The following is a 21,090-nucleotide window of genomic DNA, read 5'->3' on the forward strand; positions in this document are numbered from 1 at the left end:
TGGGTCTAAATTGACATAAAACTGTAAATTACTAACTTGTTCGGTTTGATCTTGAGGAGAGCAAGATGTCGTCATCTCCAACCCAAATTGCTTCAAGATTGGAGGTGGCTAGCCTTTCCTGCAGTGTTAATGTGAAACCACATTATTTGAAAAGTTATTTGATTCAGAACTGTGGGTATTTTACCCATATTTTGGGGGGCTGTGGGGGTGGGCTTCATCATTATTCTTTAACACATTCTAATCGTCAGTAACATATTTGTTTTACATTTTGCTTCCTTGGATGCTTGAAGCATCTTCACGGATCTGAGAAAATTGAAGTCCTGTTGCCATCAGCAGTAGTTGTGTTCTTATCTAAAAATGCTGTCTGTTTTCAGCCTTTCCCAATTTGCCATGTGATTCTCTGGAAGTCACCTAATAGAGGCCTCTTTCCTATCGTTTGTCCAGGTTTGGGGGACCAGTATTTTATGTAAATGAGTGTGATATGTCCTGTCTACAAATCTAGACTCAGGCAGTTTTCAAGTTACCTTTTATATCTTTACTACTGTAACGGTTCAGTCATAAATTAATTATTTTTCTCACCTACTTTTTAAGCTAGTACATGTAGTTTATGCTTGTAAGAAGATGGATGACAAGGACCCCATGGATATGATAGGATAAAAATCACAGTAGCTTTAAAAGAATAATGGGAATTGTTTTGTTGATTTCTGTTTAGAGTTTGTTCTATGTACTTTTTACCCAGTTGAACATACTGCATTTACAATGTTTTATCCTGACTCTTTCACTAAATACTTTTTTTTTAAGATTTTATTTATTTATTTGAGAGAGAGAATGAGATAGAGAGCATGAGAGGGGAGAGGGTCAGAGGGAGAAGCAGACTCCCTGCCGAGCAGGGAGCCCGATGCGGGACTCGATCCTGGGACTCCAGGATCATGACCTGAGCCGAAGGCAGTCGCTTAACCAATTGAGCCACCCAGGCCGCCCTCACTAAATACTTTTTTGAGACTATTTCCTTTTTAAAGAAGCTAAACATAACATATTTTAAATTTGACTTGTGTATAATATATTTCCAGATAAGTGCACATATCACAATTGTACAGTTTGGCGAATTTCCAGAGTACTTCTTTATAATTAGCATTTGGATCAAGACCATCACCCCAGTGCTCCTCTCACTCCCTTTCTGTACTAGCCACAATGAGTAACCACTCTTCTGACTTCTAACATTAAAGATTAGTTTTGTGTATTTCATACACACACACACACACACACACACACACAGACACACACAAACATATATATATATATATTTTAAGATTTTATTTATTGGACAGAGAGAGAGAGAGCACAAGCAGGGGGAGCTGCAGGCAGAGGGAAAGGGAGAAGCAGGCTTCCCGCTGAGCAGGGAGCCCGATGTGGGGCTCGATCCCAGAACCCTGGGATCATGACCTGAGCTGAAGGCAGACGCTTAACGACTGAGCCACCCAGGCGCCCCCTCTAAATATATTTTAATAGCTACATGAAATTCTGTCATTTGTATGTACTATTTACTTATTCCTACATTGTTAGACATTGAAGATGTTTCTAAATTTTCTTTATTACAAGTAAAACTGTAGGAAACATGTATTTTTATGTAGTAACTTTCCCAGGAGTGTCGTACCTCAGTGGAATGGCCTAATCCGTTCTGACACTTTTTGTATGTACTGCCAATTTGCTTTCCAAAGTAGTAAAGGCAGTAAATATTCCCCCTAGTGGTTTATGTCTTTTGTTTCACAATCCCCTAACAAATGTTGGGTATTCTTATTTTCCTTTAAGCTTCATTAAATTGATAGGTAGGAGATGGTATGGAAAATACAATTTTAAGCTCACTTCACTTGTTGCTTTATACATTATATGGCATGATGAATATATTAATAAAATTTGCATCTCAAAATCTTTTAAAATCCTAGGTTCTATATGTTGAGGCTGTATGACACTGACATGCATTTGAATAAAGAGTGGAATTTTGTTTAACCTTATTTATTCCTTTATTTCTCTGGATCTTAATTTCTACATCTGTAAAGTAATGAAATCAGACTTAGTCACTTAGTGTAACACTGTGCTAGTTATCAGGAATATACACCTCTAATGTAGAATCAGTTTATAAACTAGCAGAGAAATATATGTATGCATATGTATATATATTTATATAAAATTTTATACACATGTATTTGTATAAATATAAGATACATCTTAAATATATTTTATATCAACATAAAAAACAGTGTTCTAATATATTGTAGTGTGGGGGATGACGGATGTGTAAACAGAGAAAGTGCTGTGGCATGGATTACTGAAGAGCTCATTTAGCCCAGCTTGTGAGTTCAGGGAGAGGCTGTGAATATATTATTTAAATGCAAGGACTCTCAAGCCTAGTGCTGCCTGTGCTTTAAATGCTGGCTCTTCTGTGCCTTAGTTTCCTCATCTGTAAAATGGGGATAATATTAGTAACCTGTCTTGGTGGTGTTGTGAGGATTAAAATGCTACTCTGTGTAAAGTCCTTACAGCAGTGCCTGGCACATAGAAAGCCCTGTGTATTGGAGATGATGCCTTAGCCACATTAGCCAAAGAGGAACATTCTAGGTAGATGAAAGAGCAAGAGCAAGTCACAGAACTTTGATATATGCAGGGAGCTGTAGGTTATCCAGTATTTCTAGAACAAAATGTGTAGAGGACAAAAGCAGTGATGAGTCTGAGAAGTATGCAGAGATCAAGTCATAGAGGCCTTGAATGCCTTTTTGTCTCGCTCACCACTTTTTTCTCCAGCACCCAACACAATGCATGTCATAAAGTAGGTATAAAAATATTTTCAATGAAAAAATTAGGAGGTTGTATTTTATCCTTTACATAATTCAGGGCATTTGAAAAATCTTAAGTGAAGTATGACATGATCATATTTGCATTGGTGTCAGTATGTAGAATGGATTAGAGGGTCTAAGACTGGCGGTAAACCTAGCTAAGAAAGTATTGAGGAAAAAGACTAGAACAGTGATAGTGGTTGTGGAGAAGAGGGGTCAAAGTTATAAAATACCAGATATAGGAACCAGAAAAGGAGGAGATACTAAAATGCCACCTTTATTCCCTTCTTACCAATAGTTCCCATTTTGCCTTTTGTAAATACATGTATACTCTGCTTCTTTTTCTAGGCCAGTCTTGTTCCTTTTGAGTGTTTTTCATGGTCCATCATGTTGAGGGCTAAGACTCGGCTTCTTTTGCTTTCACCACACCACCTGAAGCAGCTCCAAGAGTCACCAGGATCCAGGCTTATATGGCAGCGACTTCTGCATCAGCGACAACCCCTTCATCCAGAATGGGCTGCCCTGGCTAAAAAGCAGTTGAAAGGCAAAAACCCAGAAGACTTAATATGGCACACTCCAGAAGGGGTCTCCATAAAGCCTTTATATTCTAGCAGGGATACCAAGGATTTCCCTGAAGAACTTCCAGGAGTGAAGCCATTCACGCGTGGACCATATCCCACCATGTACACCTTTAGGCCCTGGACCATCCGCCAGTATGCTGGTTTTAGTACTGTGGAAGAAAGCAATAAGTTCTATAAAGATAATATTAAGGGTGAGATTTTAATGCAACACATAATATTTATAATCAAACAGACATTTCCTGTTCTTGGCTTCTTTTGAAGGGAGACTAGTTAATCTCTGTAAAGATGATAGTCACTTTATAATTTTATAGTCAAGACTATACTCTGAAAGATGAATGTTTTTCAACTTCCGTGGTCAAAAGGATGGGTGAGCCAGATTAAGGTGCTAAATTCTTGAATGCCAACGACAATTAACATGCAGGTTATGGAGGCATCTGGATGGCACAGCAGTTGAGCATCTGACTCTTGGTTTTGTCTCAGTTCGTGAACTCAGGGTCTTGAGATCAAGCCCTGTGTTGGGCTCTGCGCTCAGTGCTCAGCGCAAAGTCTACTTAAAAAAGACTCTCTCTCTCTCCCTCTGTGCCCCCCCCAAATAAATAAATCAATCTTAAAAAAAATGCACATTATGTAAAAGGAATGAGGTGAAGTTGTATGATAAAAACAGACCTTGGCTTTTTCTTTGAGAAGCTTTTAATTAACATTGTCAGGATAGGAATTGAAGGGGAAAATGGTTTAAAAGATGCCCAAATAAAGTAATAAACAATTGATAATGTACAAATATATTTAGTGCAGTCTGGCATTCATGTCTCTGAAAATTATATTAACTACTATTTCTTCTACCTGGTCTGTATTAAAATCATATTGTTTGAATGCTAAATTTGAGGAATTATAAGTTTATATTGCACATGGAGTATTGACCTTATATTTAGTCTAGACTATTTTAGTTTTTTTCATGGTGTTCCTAATTCTGTTTCCCGGAATATTTGAATAGCCAAGACATCTTGTTATAACCATATTAAATACAAAAACGAAAATAAGTAAGCATACAGTTACAAATGATGTTAACTATTTGTAAACAGCCAGATCTTTTCATGAATGTTAAAAAATATTTCTACTTGAAATTGTTAAGATAAGGGCAAAATAGGTGAAGGGGATTAAGAAGTACAAACTTTCAGTTATTAAAAAAAAAGCTAAGATAAAAAAAATCCTCAGACATGAGATAAGTGAGATGTTTTATTCTTTCTGTTCTGCAACTCATTTTGTGCATTTTACCACGTAGGAAACAACTTAGGAAAATGAAGTATCTTAATTTGTTTTGACATGTATGAGCATAAAAATGTCTGTTGTAAAAGTATACAACGATGAGATGAATCAACACCTTTAGTAGTGTTAATTTAAATTAGTTTACTTTGATGCCAGACTCCTTAAACCTACATTGTTTTCCTTTATGTATTTAGCTGGTCAGCAGGGATTATCAGTTGCTTTTGATCTGGCAACACATCGTGGATATGATTCAGACAACCCTCGAGTTCGTGGTGATGTTGGAATGGCTGGAGTTGCTATTGACACCGTGGAAGATACCAAAATTCTTTTTGATGGAATTCCTTTAGAAAAAATGTCAGTTTCCATGACCATGAATGGAGCAGTTATTCCAGTTCTTGCAACTTTTATAGTAACTGGAGAAGAACAAGGTGTACCAAAAGAGAAACTTACTGGTACAATCCAGAATGATATACTAAAGGAGTTTATGGTCAGAAATACTTATATTTTTCCTCCAGAACCATCCATGAGAATTATTGCTGACATCTTCGAATATACAGCACAGGTATTTTCTGCTGCTTATGGGTTTTGCTTTACTTTGGATGTAGGAATTTTTATAAAGTATTATAACCTAATTTGAATTTGATAAGTGAGTCTGAATAATAGTTTTAGTATAAAGTCAGAGTATGGGTTTTATGTGTATGTGTGTTGTTAGTTTGTATTTTTTTGCTTTTAATGTACTCATTTTATACTCTTGTTATCTATAGAATTCTGGGCATTAGACATTTACTGTATTCTTTATTAAAATTTTTATCTTTTGATAATTGTTAGAATCAAGGAGGGTGCATAATTTATACTTTTTAAATTTCTTTCCAGAATTCATATACAGTTTTGAAGTATACCCTGTTGTCAGACAGCTGGGGATCAAATTATCAGCTTAATAAGATATCACTTGTATCTGCATCTACAGTGAGGTCCCTCATATTTCACCCCTGAATTAGGTTCATCTTCCCCAACAGAGTGGTGGGAAAAGAAGGTTCTTATAGTGTTCCTGTGTTAGTAGTAATCCCTCCACGGGGAAACATAAAGCTTCATCTTCCTCTGAGTAATTAATATGTATTTTCCCCCATCACTCACACTTTGCTTCTTGCCGGCAATTCTCTGCTTCTCTTAACTTACCTTAAAGTCAGACTATATTATTTCATGGCAAAAGCCCAATCTCTCCTCCACCGTGAAACCTTTTTTTTTTTAATCTCTTACTCTCATAATTGCTGTTGTCTCAGAACTCTTGCAGGCGTTGCCTACTCTCCTCATTGATATTCAGCCTTTACACTTGGCAATTTTATTTCTTTTCATAGATCCTATTTGCCTATGTGAACTGTATTGTATAGAATTGTATATTTTTATCCCCCTTTTCAATTTCAAGAACATATGCACAGGATTACATTTAGCAGCTTATGACAAATGCACATACATAAATAGCAGTAGCTTAAACTAAATAGGAGTCGATTTCTCTTTCATCTAAAAAAAGTTGGGCAGTAGGCTGTCAAGAGCTTGGTTGTATGGTAGCTCCACAGTCATTAGGGTTCCAGGCTCCTTTAATCTGGCTTGTCCTCTATTGTTAGTATGCCAGTTTATGGTTGAGGAAGTGGGTAGGCTTGGATGTGTTTGTTGGAGGGGGAATGGACCCAGCTCGTCTGATATAAGGTAAATTTCCAGAAGGAAGAAGCTCTAATACCATTTGTATCTCAGTGGACACCGATAGTAGTGAGAGAAGATTGGAAGTATAGTCCTTGTACTATGCACTCTGCATTTATGGTTCAGGTATTACAGGAGGAGAGTGGAGAATTGAGTAGCTAGTAGCAGTTTGTACAGTTTGTGCTGTTATGTACTTGGGCATTTCACCTTTTGAAAGCTCCTAATGTTATCTTTAAGCTCAAAATTGCTTTATAATATAAGTGATAAAAATGCTGGTTTTATATACTGATCTAATAAAGTTATACTGAAGTACTTTGAAAATTATCAACTTCTATATTTTTAAAAAAATTTTAATTGTAGCAAAATACACATAACATAAAATCTCCTATCTTCACTGTTTTGAAGTGTACAGGTCAGTGGCATTAAGTACATTTACCCTGTTGTGCAGCCATCACCACCATCCATCTCCAGAATTCTTTGCGTCTTGCAGAACTGAAACTCTGTATCTGTTAAATAATAACTCCCCATCCTCCTTTCCCTCCAGCTCCTGGAAACTCTTTCTACCTCCTATCTCTGAATTTGACTACTCTAGCTACATCATCTGAGTGGAATCATACAATATTTGTCTTTTTGTGACTGGCTTATTTCACTTAGCATAGTGTCCTCAAGGTTCAGCCATGTTGTAGCATGTATCAGAATTAACCTCTTTGTTAAGGCTGAATAATATTCCAATATTCCAGTATTTCTATTATTTTTAAAGAAATTCTACTAAACTACTCTTTGTAGAGAAGCACCTGTTTGTTTTATTACTTTTTATTTATAAACTCTACATATATTCAAGTAGTCTCTCAATTCCATGTAATTCAATCCCCTTATTTTTTTGCAATGGAACATTTTTCAAGAGCTTTTGGTTAATTATAAATAAAATATTCAAAAATGTAAATTACAGATCTATAGCATATGTTAACAACAAATAACACTTTTTGAGTGCTTACTGCATACTGGCGTAATGCTAAGTGTTTTAGGTGAATCATTTCATTTAATCCTACAACAACTCCATGAGGAAGGCATAATTATTACCTCTATTTTATACTTTAGAAAACCAGGGAATAACAAGGGTGAGAAACTTTCCTAAAATTATATGTCTAGTTAAGTGACACAGCTAGACTCTGAGTACTCTTAATCTAGAGCCCATGTTCTTAATTACTGTATTGAATATCAGTGATTTAGTTTTTATTATTTTATGTTTGGCCAACTCTTGGGAAGGATAATAATTTGGGGGCTTGGCAGAATATGTGTGATATGTACCCTACCTAATAAAAAGTTTTAGGAGAATGGTGGAAATGTCATCTTTTTTCTAATCTTTTTATTTTAGTTTTTTAAGTAATCCCTGCACCCAAATGTGGGGCTGAAACTCACAGCCCCAAGATCAAGAGTCACATGCTCCATCCACTGAGCCAGCCAGGTGCACCCTGAAATGCCATTCTCTTAGTGATTTTTGGCAGAAAAAAAACCTGTCTGGGATATGCTTAGCATTAAATGTCATGCTAAACGAAATAAGTCAGTCAGAGAAAGACAATTATATGATCTCACTGATATGTAGAATTTAAGAAACAAAACAGAGGATCATCATAGGGGAAGAGAGGAGAAAATAAAATGATGAAATCAGAGAGGGAGACAAACCATAAGAGATTCTTAAGCATGGGAAACAAATAGGGTTGCTGGAGGGGAAAGGGCTAGGAGCATGGGATAACTGCGGGACAGACATCGGGGAGGGCACGTGATGGAGTGAGCACTGATGAGTCACTGACCTCCAACTCTGAAACCAATAATACATTATATGTTCATTGAATTTAAATAAAAATAAATTAAAAAAAGTCACAGTAAATCAAATTGACACCTGATTTTTAAGCCATGTATTTTATCCCATTTTGTTTCAATATATAGTACTAAGGATTGAATCATCTTCTCTCCCCCCCCCACTGTATACGTGACTTTACTCAAATAAGGAAATTGATAACTAGTAAAACTTAAATTCCTATATTTTTAGTTGAGATCTTAGGGCCTCATGAGGTCATAGTCATTGGTTTAGAATTAAAGATGTGTTATTCAGTTCTCAGACTAAAGGTTGCATTCCTGACCTCAACTAACTAATTTCAGAGTTTAAACTTTGACTCTAAAGAATTTTTAGTGCAGATTCTTTTTCACTAGAAAAATAAAACAGGTACAGTTTTTACGATGGGTCGTTGAATCACCACTTAAATTGAGGAGTGAATTAAATGTAACAAAGTAAGCATTAAATATTTTCAGTTAATACTAAAGACTACTTAGTATATCTGAGTTGAATATCATTTAAAAATAATAGTCTTTTAGAAAATGGGTTTAATAGAACCTTTTAAAATTTTTATTCACTGTTATATTTTTTATTATTTTATGTAGCACATGCCAAAATTTAATTCAATTTCAATTAGTGGATACCATATGCAGGAAGCAGGGGCTGATGCCATTCTGGAACTGGCCTATACTATAGCAGATGGGTTGGAATACTGTAGAACTGGACTCCAAGCAGGTCTGACAATTGATGAATTTGCACCAAGGTGAGTAAATTGACCTCAGACATTGTCTCAATACTAGGAAAATTTTCAGGACCAATTTATGAGTGTACAGTAGATCTACTGATAAAATAAATCTGTACATATAAATGTCATACCTAGATCCTCGTATGTTTTATTGGAGTAATAATGAGAAAATAAGCCAATACTGTGTATAATTAAAAATTAGAATTAAATTTGACTACTTTTTGGTAAGTTAGAAGAATCTTGTTTCCAGCTATTCAGAAAATACAATTACCTGACATATTTTGACAATTAAAATGTCAACATCATATTTCAGGCATATTAGCTTTTATTCTTTTAATTTTCCATTTTAAGAAGTCATTTATTTCATTTTTTTCTGCTGCATTTACATAATATAAATATTTTGGAATGCACAGTGCTATTTAAAACATTTCTGTTTCAAAATAGCTTGTTAATAAAGTTGTATGAAAAATACAGAAAAGCTTGGGGTGCCTGGGTGGCGCAATTGGTTGAGCATTTAACTCTTGGTTTTGGCTCAGGTCATGATCTCGGGGTCCTGAGATCGAACCCTGTGTCAGGCTCTGTGCTTAGTGTGGAGTCAGCTTGAGATTCTCTCTCCCTTTCCCTCTCCACCTCTCACTCGTGCTCTCTTTCTCTCTCAAATAAATAAATAAATCTTAAAAAATGTGGAAAAGCTTTGAAGTTTATGAAGTGCTTAAATTTGGTGATCAAGAATTAGTCAGTTAAACAATTAATTGCTAAGTTTTGCTCTGGGCTGAGTACCAGCTTATGTGCTAGGGAAAAAAAAAAAAAACTTGTGAAAAACACGACTTCTGTCCTCAGATTGTTTATAGACTGGTGAATGCTCCTTTATACCTTTATACGTATTATGACAGCATTTCTCTAAGTGTGGTCCAAGGACTCTTCAGGGTCACACTACCCTTCCTGGGGTCTTTCAGGTTAAATTGTTTTCATGAGTGTATTAAGACTTTATCTGCCTTTTTCACCTCCATTCTTTCAAAAGTGTACAGTGTTGTTTTCCAGAAGCTACATGATATGTGATGTTGCAACAGATTGAATGTAGAAGCAGATATTGATTCCAGCTGTCTTCCCTGAAGCCACACATTAGATTTGTAACAGTGTAAAACAGTGACGTTTTATTACAGTTTTTTATTTTAGCAAAGTATAATTATTTTTCATAAAAGTGTTACTTATGTTAACATGTTATATGTTGTTTCTAAATGAATTAATATATAAAATATTGATAGATATTATCCAAATAAAGATTTATTGGGGTCTTTAGTAATTTTTAAGAATGAAAAGGTATCCTGAGACAGTATTTGAGAATAGCAGTGTTAAGAACTTCCCAGGGTATAGCAAGAATTTTTATTAGTTTTTAGTTTCTTTACTTAAGGCTCACCTTGTCTTATATAAAGAAACACAGTCTTTGTGCCTTTAGGCACAGGCAAGTAAACTAAATGTGTAACTCAGCTGCAGAATATAAAATAAAAAGGAGTAGTGGATTTGGGAGCAATTGGAGAGATAAATGCCTAGACCAAATATATAATTATTCTTTAAAAACAAAACAAAACAAAAAACAGGAAAACTTTCTTGCTATCCAAAGAAAACAAGTTGGTGGTTTTAGTCCTTTCACAGGTGACCCCTGACTTACATACCAGGTGTTCTTGAAGTATTTTATTTTTGGATAGTGATTCATTCTTTATTTGAGGGCACAAGAGGAACTTCTTTTCTAAGAACGAAAAAACCAATTTTAAAGTGAATAATTCCTACCTGAAGCAAATAATCACAGCTCTTTCTTCTGTGTGCCTAAAACTGTACTTTTATCTGTTAGGTTAGTATATATGCTTTGATTTTAATTCAAATTATTGTTTGAAATTAAAATCTGGACACTATTTTCTTTAGTATGTGATATAATTAGTTTTATTTTCCATTTTATATTGTTATGCTTCATCAAATAATGGACTTAACATTACTATTTTAGGTTGTCTTTCTTCTGGGGAATTGGGATGAACTTTTATATGGAAATAGCAAAAATGAGAGCTGGGAGAAGACTCTGGGCTCACTTAGTAGAGAAAATGTTTCAGCCTAAAAACTCTAAATCTCTTCTTCTGAGAGCGCATTGTCAGACATCAGGATGGTCACTTACTGAGCAGGTATATACATATATATATATATAATTTAAAGTATAGAGGTTTAGTTAAGTCATATGTTGTCTTACGAGCAACATAGCGCAGTCAGGAAGTAGATTTAAGAACCCATCTGTTAATATTTGAAAATTATAATTATTCTGATGCATAATGCATATTTATGTTTTTTAACACAGATTATAATAAATAAAACTGGCTCCCTCTAGTGGTTAACAATATAAAATCATATAAATCAGCTTACCTGTAATGCTGTTTTACCTTTTTAAAAGTAAAAAAAAACTGTGATGATGAGGAAGAAGTAAAAACCATAATTTAGTTAATATTATCTTAAATAATTTTGAGTTAAAATTCTTAATATAAAATTGATTAAAATTTTGTGCATATATATTATTTATTTTAGTTATGTGTTTATGCATGCAAACAGTTGCATTTAAAGACTATTATCATTTGAGTAATTTAATTTCATTCTATTAGAAAATTGTGTGGTAATCTTTTTCCATGCATTTTATTTACGTACTAAATTATTTTGATACATTAAAAATAATTTATAACTTTAAAGTTATGTTGCTTTTATACACCTAAAAGTGAATAAAAACTAATATAGCCATATTAAATATGACTTCAGGTACTTATAAATGGAGAAGTACAGTTTCAGGGTTGGAAGAAACTTTAATAATCATTTTTGTCTTAACCTCTTTTTACAGCTAATGAAGCTAAAGTTCAGAAAGGTCCAATGATTTACCCAAATCACAATCAGGAACAGAATGAATTGCAGATTTTTTATCTCATAGTACATTGTTCATCTGTTTCTTTGATCATCTATTAATAAATCATTTGTTGAGTGCCTGTTAAATCTGGCTTGTTTACTAATTTGTCTAAATTTACTGGATATTCTGAAGCCTAATGTAGACATTGGCAAAATAAGTATGCAGAAGTCACCGCTTAATCATAGCATCTTTTATCAACTGTTTCCTTGTTTTGACTTTTTCCTTTTCACTAAATGTTTTAGGATCCTTACAATAACATTATTCGTACTACAGTAGAAGCAATGGCAGCAGTGTTTGGAGGGACTCAGTCTTTGCACACAAATTCTTTTGATGAAGCCTTGGGTTTGCCAACTGTGAAAAGTGCTCGAATTGCGAGGAATACACAGATCATTATTCAAGAAGAATCTGGGATTCCTAAAGTGGCTGATCCTTGGGGAGGTTCCTATATGATGGAATCTCTCACAAATGATGTTTATGATGCTGCCTTGAAGGTCAGTTTCTCTTCTTTGAAACTTTGGTTTTAAGATTTACAGATTTATAAAGATTTATAGGTATTTCGATTTATAAATCAAATCATTTATAGATTTATATCAAGATTTATAAAATGAGAGAAAAAGAATTTTAGATTCAACTTTAAGAGTATACAAATGGAAACATAATTTAAAAATATATTTGTATTTGTAATAAATATTTTGTTCAAAGAGTTAAAGACTGAGTGTTAAAATGCTATAACATAAAAAAACAGTTCTCTGTCTTCTCCTTGAATCAATCCATCTTTTTTTGTTTGTTTTTATCTCCATATTTTAGAATTACACATATATACAAGGTCTAATTCCATCAATTTTAAGCATTATCTATTGCTTTGTGGTATGTAGTTTAGTATTTTAGCTGATTCTTACCTCTGCTTTTTCCTATCTCAATACTACCAATACAATTATATCTGAATAGTATATATATCCTTCTGAAGTCCTCCAGTGCTCTCATTTGATATCGACTGGTTTCTCTTTAGACGTGTTGACCATTGCGGCCCTTTGACTGCCCTTTGCCATTATCCTGGGAATTCTTTTTACCTCTGCTATGTTGAATCTGTATCCTGAATCCTCTGTCTACCTCTGTTGATTTATCCCTTGTTATTTTGAAGCACAGGAACCTCCTCTAAAAGTGGTACATGGGAGATGACTTATATGAAACTGGATGTTTGAAATGTCTTCGTTCTACTCTGGTATTTGATGGATAGTCTGACTGTGTTTGAAATTATTTTCATTTGGGAGTGTGTAAGCGTTGATCTACTTTTTATCCTAACTTTTTATTCTAGCTTCCACTATTTCTGTTTAGAAATCTGATGCTATTTTCACTCTCAGGAACTTTCTAACAGTTTTAGGATCTCTTTATTTTTGAGTTGCTGGACTTCGGTGTGTGTATTTTTTCCTGCATTGTACTGGACCTTCGGTGGGCATTTTTTATCTCCCCCATTTTTCATGTTCTCATAGCCCTGGGAAATTGTCTTGTATTACTTTTTTGATAATTTCCTTCCTGCCATTTTTTGTGGTTCCTCTTTCCAAAACTCCTAGTTATTGGATAAGGACCTCCTTAAAAGATACTCTAATGTTCTTATCTGTTCTATAACTCATCCATGAGATTCTGTTTTGTTTTCTTGGAGAGTCATCAACTTTAAATTTCTACTTACTTTAAAATTCGTATATCATATTTTTAATTTCCAAAAGCTGAGTTTTGCTTTCTGATTTTCTCCCTTGTATATTATACTGCTTGTTTCATTAATACAGAATCTGTTTTTTTTCTGAGGATATTAATTATATTTTTTGAAGTTTTCTCCTACATCCTGTATTGTCTGTTTTCTCTGTGTGCCTTTTGTCTTTAGTGTTATTATTCAGAATGCAGGTTTTTATTTCAACAAGACATCTTGCCCTTGCCTCTCTCTGTACTTGATGTTTGACAGCCCATTGCTTTTCTGCAAAAGTAAACTTTGGTCCATTTTCTGCAGGCAGTAAACTTTGGTTCTCTTGACCGAATGGGAGAGGGGTAGCTGCAAATTCTAAAGTAGTCCCTCATCTTTTTAGCTTCCTATCTTACCTTTGGCTTCTTTTGAATCCAACATGAATTCTTATTTCTTGAGTTCTTCAGAAAAAAAAGTTTAACTTTGTTCCTTTCTGCTAAGTCATATACCCTTCCACCATTCATTTTCCCACCATCTCATGAATATATGAGGCTGTGATTAAAGGTTTAGATGTTTCCTAGTATCAATAAAGTTGGAGTTATATCATTACTCTGCTGCTCAAATCAAAAATAAAATTGCATTTTGAAATGTATTTTAAAGAATATTTATTTATGTGACCATGAATACTTAATGTAGCTAAAAATAAAGATGAGAGAATTGATGTTATTTTTAGTTCTCTTCCAAGACTTGAGTGAGAGGTTCTGTGTTTTCCAGAATCTACATCTCAGTTTTTCTGTTTTCAAGTAACTTTAAGTACATAATTTCTTTTTTAAATTGAGATATAATTGACATATATTGTTGCTTTGATATATGTATGAATTGTGAAGTGATTAACAGAATAAGTTTAGTTAATATCTATACCTCACTGTTATAAAATTGTTTTCCTTGTGATAAGAACTTTTAGCTTAGCAACTTTCAAATACACAATAGTGTATTGTTAACTCTGTAGAATTTCTTTTTCTTTCTTTTTTTTTTTTTTTAGTTTTATTTATTCATTTAAGTAATCTCTGTACCCAATGTAGGGCTCAAACTCACCAACCGAAAATCAAGAGTTGCATGCTTCCCTTGACTGAGCCAGCCAGGCACCCCTAACTCTGTAGAATTTCTTTTTTTTTCTAATTTTTTTATTGTTATGTTAATCACCATATATTACATAATTTGTTTTGGTGTAGTGTTCCATGATTCATTGTTTGTTCATAACACCCAGTGCTCCATGCAGAATGTGCCCTCTTTAATACCCATCACCAGGCTAAACCATCCCCCTACCCTCCTCCCCTCTAGAAACCTCAGTTTGTTTTTCAGAGTCCATCATCTCTCCTGGTTCGTCTCCCCCTCTGACTTACTCCCCTTCATTCTTCCTCTCCTGCAATCTTCTTTTTCTTTTTTCTTAAAATATGTTGCGTTATTTGTTTCAGAAGTACAGATCTGTGATTCAACAGTCTTACACAATTCACAGCGCTCACCATAGCATATATCTTCCCCAATGTCTATCACCCAGCCACCCCATCCCTCCCCCCCCCGACCACTCCAGCAACCCTCAGTTTGTTCCTGAGATTAAGAATTCCTCATATCAGTGAGGTCATATGATACATGTCTTTCTCTGATTGACTTATTTCACTCAGCATAACACCCTCCAGTTCCATCCACGTCGCTGCAAATGGCAAGATCTCATTCCTTTTGATGGCTGCATAATATTCCATTGTGTATATATACCACATCTTCTTTATCCATTCATTTGTCGATGGACATCTTGGCTCTTGCCACAGTTTGGCTATGGTGGACATTGCTGCTATAAACATTGGGGTACACGTACCCCTTCGGGTCCCTACATTTGTATCTTTGTGGTAAATACCCAGTAGTGCAATTGCTGGATCGTATGGTAGCTCTAATTTCAACTGTTTGAGGAACCTCCATACTGTTTTCCAGAGGGGTTGCACCAGCTTGCATTCCCACCAACAGTGTAGGAGGGTTCCCCTTTCTCCACATCCCCGCCAACATCTGTCGTTCCCTGACTTGTTAATTTTAGCCATTCTGACGGGTGTGAGGTGGTATCTCATTGAGGTTTTGATTTGGATTTCCCTGATGCCGAGTGATGTTGAGCACTTTTTCATGTGCCTGTTGGCCATTTGGATGTCTTCTTTGGAAAAATGTCTGTTCATGTCTTCTGCCCATTTCTTGATTGGATTATTTGTTCTTTGGGTGTTGAGTTTGATAAGTTCTTTATAGATTTTGGATACTAGCCCTTTATCTGATATGTCATTTGCAAATATTTTCTCCCATTCTGTCGGTTGTCTTTTGGTTTTGTGAACTGTTTTTTTTGCTGTGCAAAAGCTTTTTATCTTGATGAAATCCCAATAGTTCATTTTTGCCCTGGCTTCCTGTGCCTTTGGTGATGTTTCTAGGAAGAAGTTGCTGTGGCTGAGGTCGAAGAGGTTGCTACCTGTGTTCTCCTTTAGGATTTTGATGGACTCCTGTCTCACGTTTAGGTCTTTCAACCATTTGGAGTCTATTTTTGTGTGTGGTGTAAGGAAATGGTCCAGTTTCATTCTTCTGCATGTGGCTGTCCAATTTTCCCAACACCATTTGTTGAAGAGACTGTCTTTTTTCCACTGGACATTCTTTCCTGCTTTGTCAAAGATAAGTTGACCGTAGAGTTGAGGGTCCATTTCTGAGCTCTCGATTCTGTTCCATTGATCTATGTGTCTGTTTTTGTGCCAGTACCATACTGTCTTGATGATGACAGCTTTGTAATAGAGCTGGAAGTCCGGAATTGTGATGCCGCCACCTTTGCCTTTCTTTTTCAATATTCCTCTGGCTATTCGGGGTCTCTTCTGGTTCCATACAAATTTTAGGATTATTTGTTCCATTTCTTTGAAAAAAGTGGATGGTATTTTGATGGGGATTGCATTGAATGTGTAGATTGCTCTAGGTAGCATTGTCATCTTCACAATGTTTGTTCTTCCAATCCATGAGCATGGAACGTTTTTCCATTTCTTTGTGTCTTCTTCAATTTCTTTCCTGAGTATTTTATAGTTTTCTGAGGACAGATCCTTTGCCTCTTTGGTTAAATTTATTCCTAGGTATCTTATGGTTTTGGGTGCAATTGTGAATGGGAATCGACTCCTTGATTTGTCTCTCTTCTGTCTTGTTGTTGGTGTATAGGAATGCCACTGATTTCTGTGCGTTGATTTTATAGCCTGCTACTTTACTGAATTCCTGTATGAGTTCTAGCAGTTTTGGGGTGGAGTCTTTTGGGTTTTCCACATAAAGTATCATATCATCTGCAAAGAGTGAGAGTTTGATTTCCTCTTTGCCGATTTGGATGCCTTTGATTTCTTTTTGTTGTCTGATTGCTGTGGCTAGGACTTCTAATACTATGTTGAATAGCAGTGGTGAGAGTGGACATCCCTGCTGCGTTCCTGACCTTAGGGGAAAAGCTCTCAGCTTTTCTCCATTGAGAATGATATTCGCTGTAGGTTTTTCATAGATGGCTTTTATGATATTGAGGTATGTACCCTCTATCCCTATACTCTGAAGAGTTTTGATCAAGAAAGGATGCTGTACTTTGTCAAATGCTTTTTCTGCATCTATTGAGAGGGTCATATGATTCTTGTTCTTTCTTTTGTTAATGTATTGTATCACGTTGATTGATTTGCGGATGTTGAACCAGCCTTGCAGCCCAGGGATAAATCCCACTTAGTCGTGGTGAATAATCCTTTTAATGTACTGTTGGATCCTATTGGCTAGTATTTTGGTGAGAATTTTTGCATCCATGTTCATCAGGGATATTGGTCTGTAATTCTCCTTTTTGATGGGATCTTTGTCTGGTTTTGGGATCAAGGTAATGGTGGCCTCATAAAATGAATTTGGAAGTTTTCCTTCCATTTCTACTTTTTGGAACAGTTTCAGGAGAATAGGTATTAATTCTTCTTTAAATGTCTGATAGAATTCCCCTGGGAAGCCATCTGGCCCTGGGCTTTTGTTTCTTGGGAGATTTTTGATGACTGCTTCAATTTCCTTAGTGGTTATAGGTCTGTTCAGGTTTTCTATTTCTTCCTGGTTCAGTTTTGGTAGTTGATACATCTCTAGGAATGCACCCATTTCTTCCAGGTTATCTAATTTGCTGGCATAGAGTTGCTCATAATATGTTCTTATAATTGTTTGTATTTCTTTGGTGTTGGTTGTGATCTCTCCTCTTTCATTCATGATTATGTTGATTTGGGTCATTTCTCTTTTCTTTTTGATCAATCTGGCCAGGGGTTTATCAATCTTGTTAATTCTTTCAAAGAACCAGCTCCTAGTTTCGTTGATCTGTTCTACTGTTCTTTTGGTTTCTATTTCATTGATTTCTGCTCCGATCTTTATTATTTCTCTTCTCCTGCTGGGTTTAGGCTTTCTTTGCTGTTCTTTCTCCAGCTCCTTTAGGTTTAGGGTTAGATTGTGTAGTTGAGACCTTTCTTGTTTCTTGAGAAAGGCTTGTATTGCTATATACTTTCCTCTCAGGACTGCCTTTGCTGTATCCCAAAGATTTTGGACAGTTGTGTTTTCATTTTCATTGGTTTCCATGAATTTTTTTAATTCTTCTTTAATTTCCTGGTTGACCCATTCATTCTTTAGTAGGATGCTCTTTAGCCTCCATGTATTTGAGTTCTTTCCGACTTTCCTCTTGTGATTGAGTTCTAGTTTCAAAGCATTGTGGTCTGAAAATATGCAGGGAATGATCCCAATCTTTTGGTCCCGGTTGAGACCTGATTTGTGACCTAGGATGTGATCAATTCTGGAGAATGTTCCATGGGCACTAGAGAAGAATGTATATTCTGTTGCTTTGGGATGGAATGTTCTGAATATGTCTGTGAAGTCCATTTGGTCCAGTGTGTCATTTAAAGTCTTTATTTCCTTGTTGATCTTTTGCTTAGATGATCTGTCCATTTCCGTCAGGGGGGTGTTAAAGTCCCCCACTATTATTGTATTGTTGTCAATGTGTTTCTTTGCTTTTGTTATTAACTGCCTTATATAATTGGCTGCTCCCATGCTCGGGGCATAGATATTTACAATTGTTAGATCTTCTTGTTGGATAGACCCTTTAAGTAGGATATAGTGTCCTTCCTCATCTCTTATTACAGTCTTTGTTTTAAAATCTAGTTTGTCTGATATAAGGATTGCCACCCCAGCTTTCTTTTGGTGTCCATTAGCATGGTAAATGGTTTTCCACCCCCTCACTTTCAATCTGGGGGTGTCTTTGGGTCTAAAATGAGTCTCTTGCAGACAGCATATGGATGGGTCTTGTTTTTTAATCCAATCTGATAGCCTGTATCTTTTGATTGGGGCATTGAGCCCATTTCCATTCAGGGTAACTATTGAAAGATATGAATTTAGTGCCATTGTATTGCCTGTAAGGTGACTGTTACTGTATGTTGTCTGTGTTCCTTTCTGATCTTTGCTGCTTTTAGGCTCTCTCTTTGCTTAGAGGACCCCTTTCAATATTTCTTGGAGGGCTGGTTTCGTGTTTGCAAATTCCTTTAGTTTTTGTTTGTTCTGGAAGCTTTTTATCTCTCCTTCTATTTTCAATGACAGCCTAGCTGGATATAGTATTCTTGGCTGCATATTTTTCTTGTTTAGTGCTCTGAAGATATCTTGCCAGTCCTTTCTGGCCTGCCAGGTCTCTGTGGATAGGTCTGTTGCCAATCTAAAGTTTCTACCATTATAGGTTACATATCTCTTCTCCCGAGCTGCTTTCAGGATTTTCTCTTTGTCTCTGAGACTCGTAAGTTTTACTATTAGATGTCGGGGTGTTGACCTATTTTTATTGATTTTGAGAGGGGTTCTCTGTGCCTCCTGGATTTTGATGCCTGTTTCCTTCTTCACATTAGGGAAGTTCTCTGCTATTATTTGCTCCAATATACCTTCTGCCCCTCTCTCTCTTTCTTCTTCTTCTGGGATCCCAATTATTCTAATGTTGTTTCGTCTTATCGAATGACTTATCTCTCGAATTCTGCCCTCGTGATCCTGTAGTTGTTTCTCCCTCTTTTTCTTAGCCTCTTTATTTTCCATCATTTGGTCTTCTATATCGCTGATTCTCTCTTCTGCCTCATTTATCCTAGCAGTTAGTGCCCCCATTTTTGATTGCACCTCATTAATAGCCTTTTTGATTTCGACTTGGTTAGATTTTAGGTCTTTTATTTCTCCAGAAAGGGTTTCTCTAATAACTTCCACGCTTTTTTCAAGCCCAGCTAGTATCTTTAAAGTCATGATTCCGAACTCTAGGTCCGACATCGTACTAATGTCCGTATTGAGTAGGTCCCTGGCTGACGGTACTACCTCTTGTTCTTTTTGCTGAGGTGATTTCTTTCGTCTTGTCATTTTGTCCAGAGGAGAAGAGATGAATGAGAGAACAAAATGCTAACAGGTTTACAACATCCCCAGCAAATATACTGTATACAAATCAGAAAAGACCTGAAACCAGGGGAAAAGAAAGGGAAAGAAAGAAAAAAGAAAGAGAAAAAAAAAGAAAAAAAAAAGATAAAAACAAAAACAGAACAATACAAAAAAAGCAGAATGTGATCAAATATGATCAGGCTAGTGCATAGATCAGTGCCACACACTAGATTTTGGGCGTATTTTCGTCTGTTAGAAAAAAGTGCCTCCTAAAATTTTAAAGGAAGAAAGACATATATGTACAAAATAAGGGTTGATACAATGAAGGGATAGGAGATGACTGTAAAGATGAAAATTATAAAAGATTTTATAAAAGGACTTGATAAGATAAGAAGTTGTTTGAAAAAAGAAAGAAGATTTAAAAAAAAAAGAAAAAAGGGAGAGAATGTGATCAGGCAGGAGACTAGAACAGAACCATACACTAGTGATTTAGGGTATATTTTTATCTGTTAGAAGAAATTGTATCTCAAAATTTTAAAGAGAGAACAACTTATATAAATATGCCAAAAATAAGGGTAACTACTATGAAGGGATAAAATATGACTCTTCCAGTAAGTGGTTGCTTCTCTGTTCAGATAGTTGTTGCTACTCTCCTCTTTGATCTCCTGTTGAGTTCGTAGGTGTTCAGAATGGTTTGATCCCTATTCAGCTGAATTCCTGAGACCAGACGAAATCTAGGTCTCCTACTCCTCCGCCATCTTGCTCCGCCCCTCTAGAATTTCTAATTAATGTTCTTGAAGTCAACTTAATTCTTTTCTTATGAAACATTAAACTTACAACTAAAATAGTTATGACTTTATTAATATTAGTAATTATGTGATGTAACTAATTTGTATAGTTTATTAAAAATCTTTATATTCTTTTCCAGTTTTATTAATCTCTTTTTTTTATTAGCTCATTGATGAAATTGAAGAGATGGGTGGAATGGCCAAAGCTGTAGCGGAAGGAATACCTAAACTTCGAATTGAAGAATGTGCTGCCCGAAGGCAAGCAAGAATAGATTCTGGTAAGATAAATTGAAAACGTTTATGTGTGAAAT

At 35.5% G+C, this 21,090-nt stretch overlaps 1 protein-coding gene across 2 annotated transcripts in view; it reads left to right on the plus strand.

Moving 5' to 3' along the window:
- The window catches only part of MMUT (methylmalonyl-CoA mutase), a 35,441-nt gene that overhangs the window by 607 nt on the left and 13,744 nt on the right, over positions 1–21,090 (plus strand). For both annotated transcript variants that reach the window (XM_028097765.2, XM_028097764.2), the window contains exons 2-7: positions 3,180–3,603; positions 4,870–5,237; positions 8,810–8,967; positions 10,949–11,120; positions 12,124–12,372; positions 20,946–21,057. In XM_028097765.2, the coding sequence (XP_027953566.1) occupies positions 3,219–3,603; positions 4,870–5,237; positions 8,810–8,967; positions 10,949–11,120; positions 12,124–12,372; positions 20,946–21,057 (1,444 nt within the window). In that variant the 5' untranslated portion in view covers positions 3,180–3,218. The remainder of the gene's footprint in view (positions 1–3,179; positions 3,604–4,869; positions 5,238–8,809; positions 8,968–10,948; positions 11,121–12,123; positions 12,373–20,945; positions 21,058–21,090) is intronic.

Source organism: Eumetopias jubatus, unplaced genomic scaffold (assembly GCF_037043125.1).
Source record: "Eumetopias jubatus isolate StellerSeaLion01/CBP00866 unplaced genomic scaffold, mEumJub1_p1.0 scaffold_6, whole genome shotgun sequence".
Classification (NCBI taxonomy): domain Eukaryota; kingdom Metazoa; phylum Chordata; class Mammalia; order Carnivora; family Otariidae; genus Eumetopias; species Eumetopias jubatus.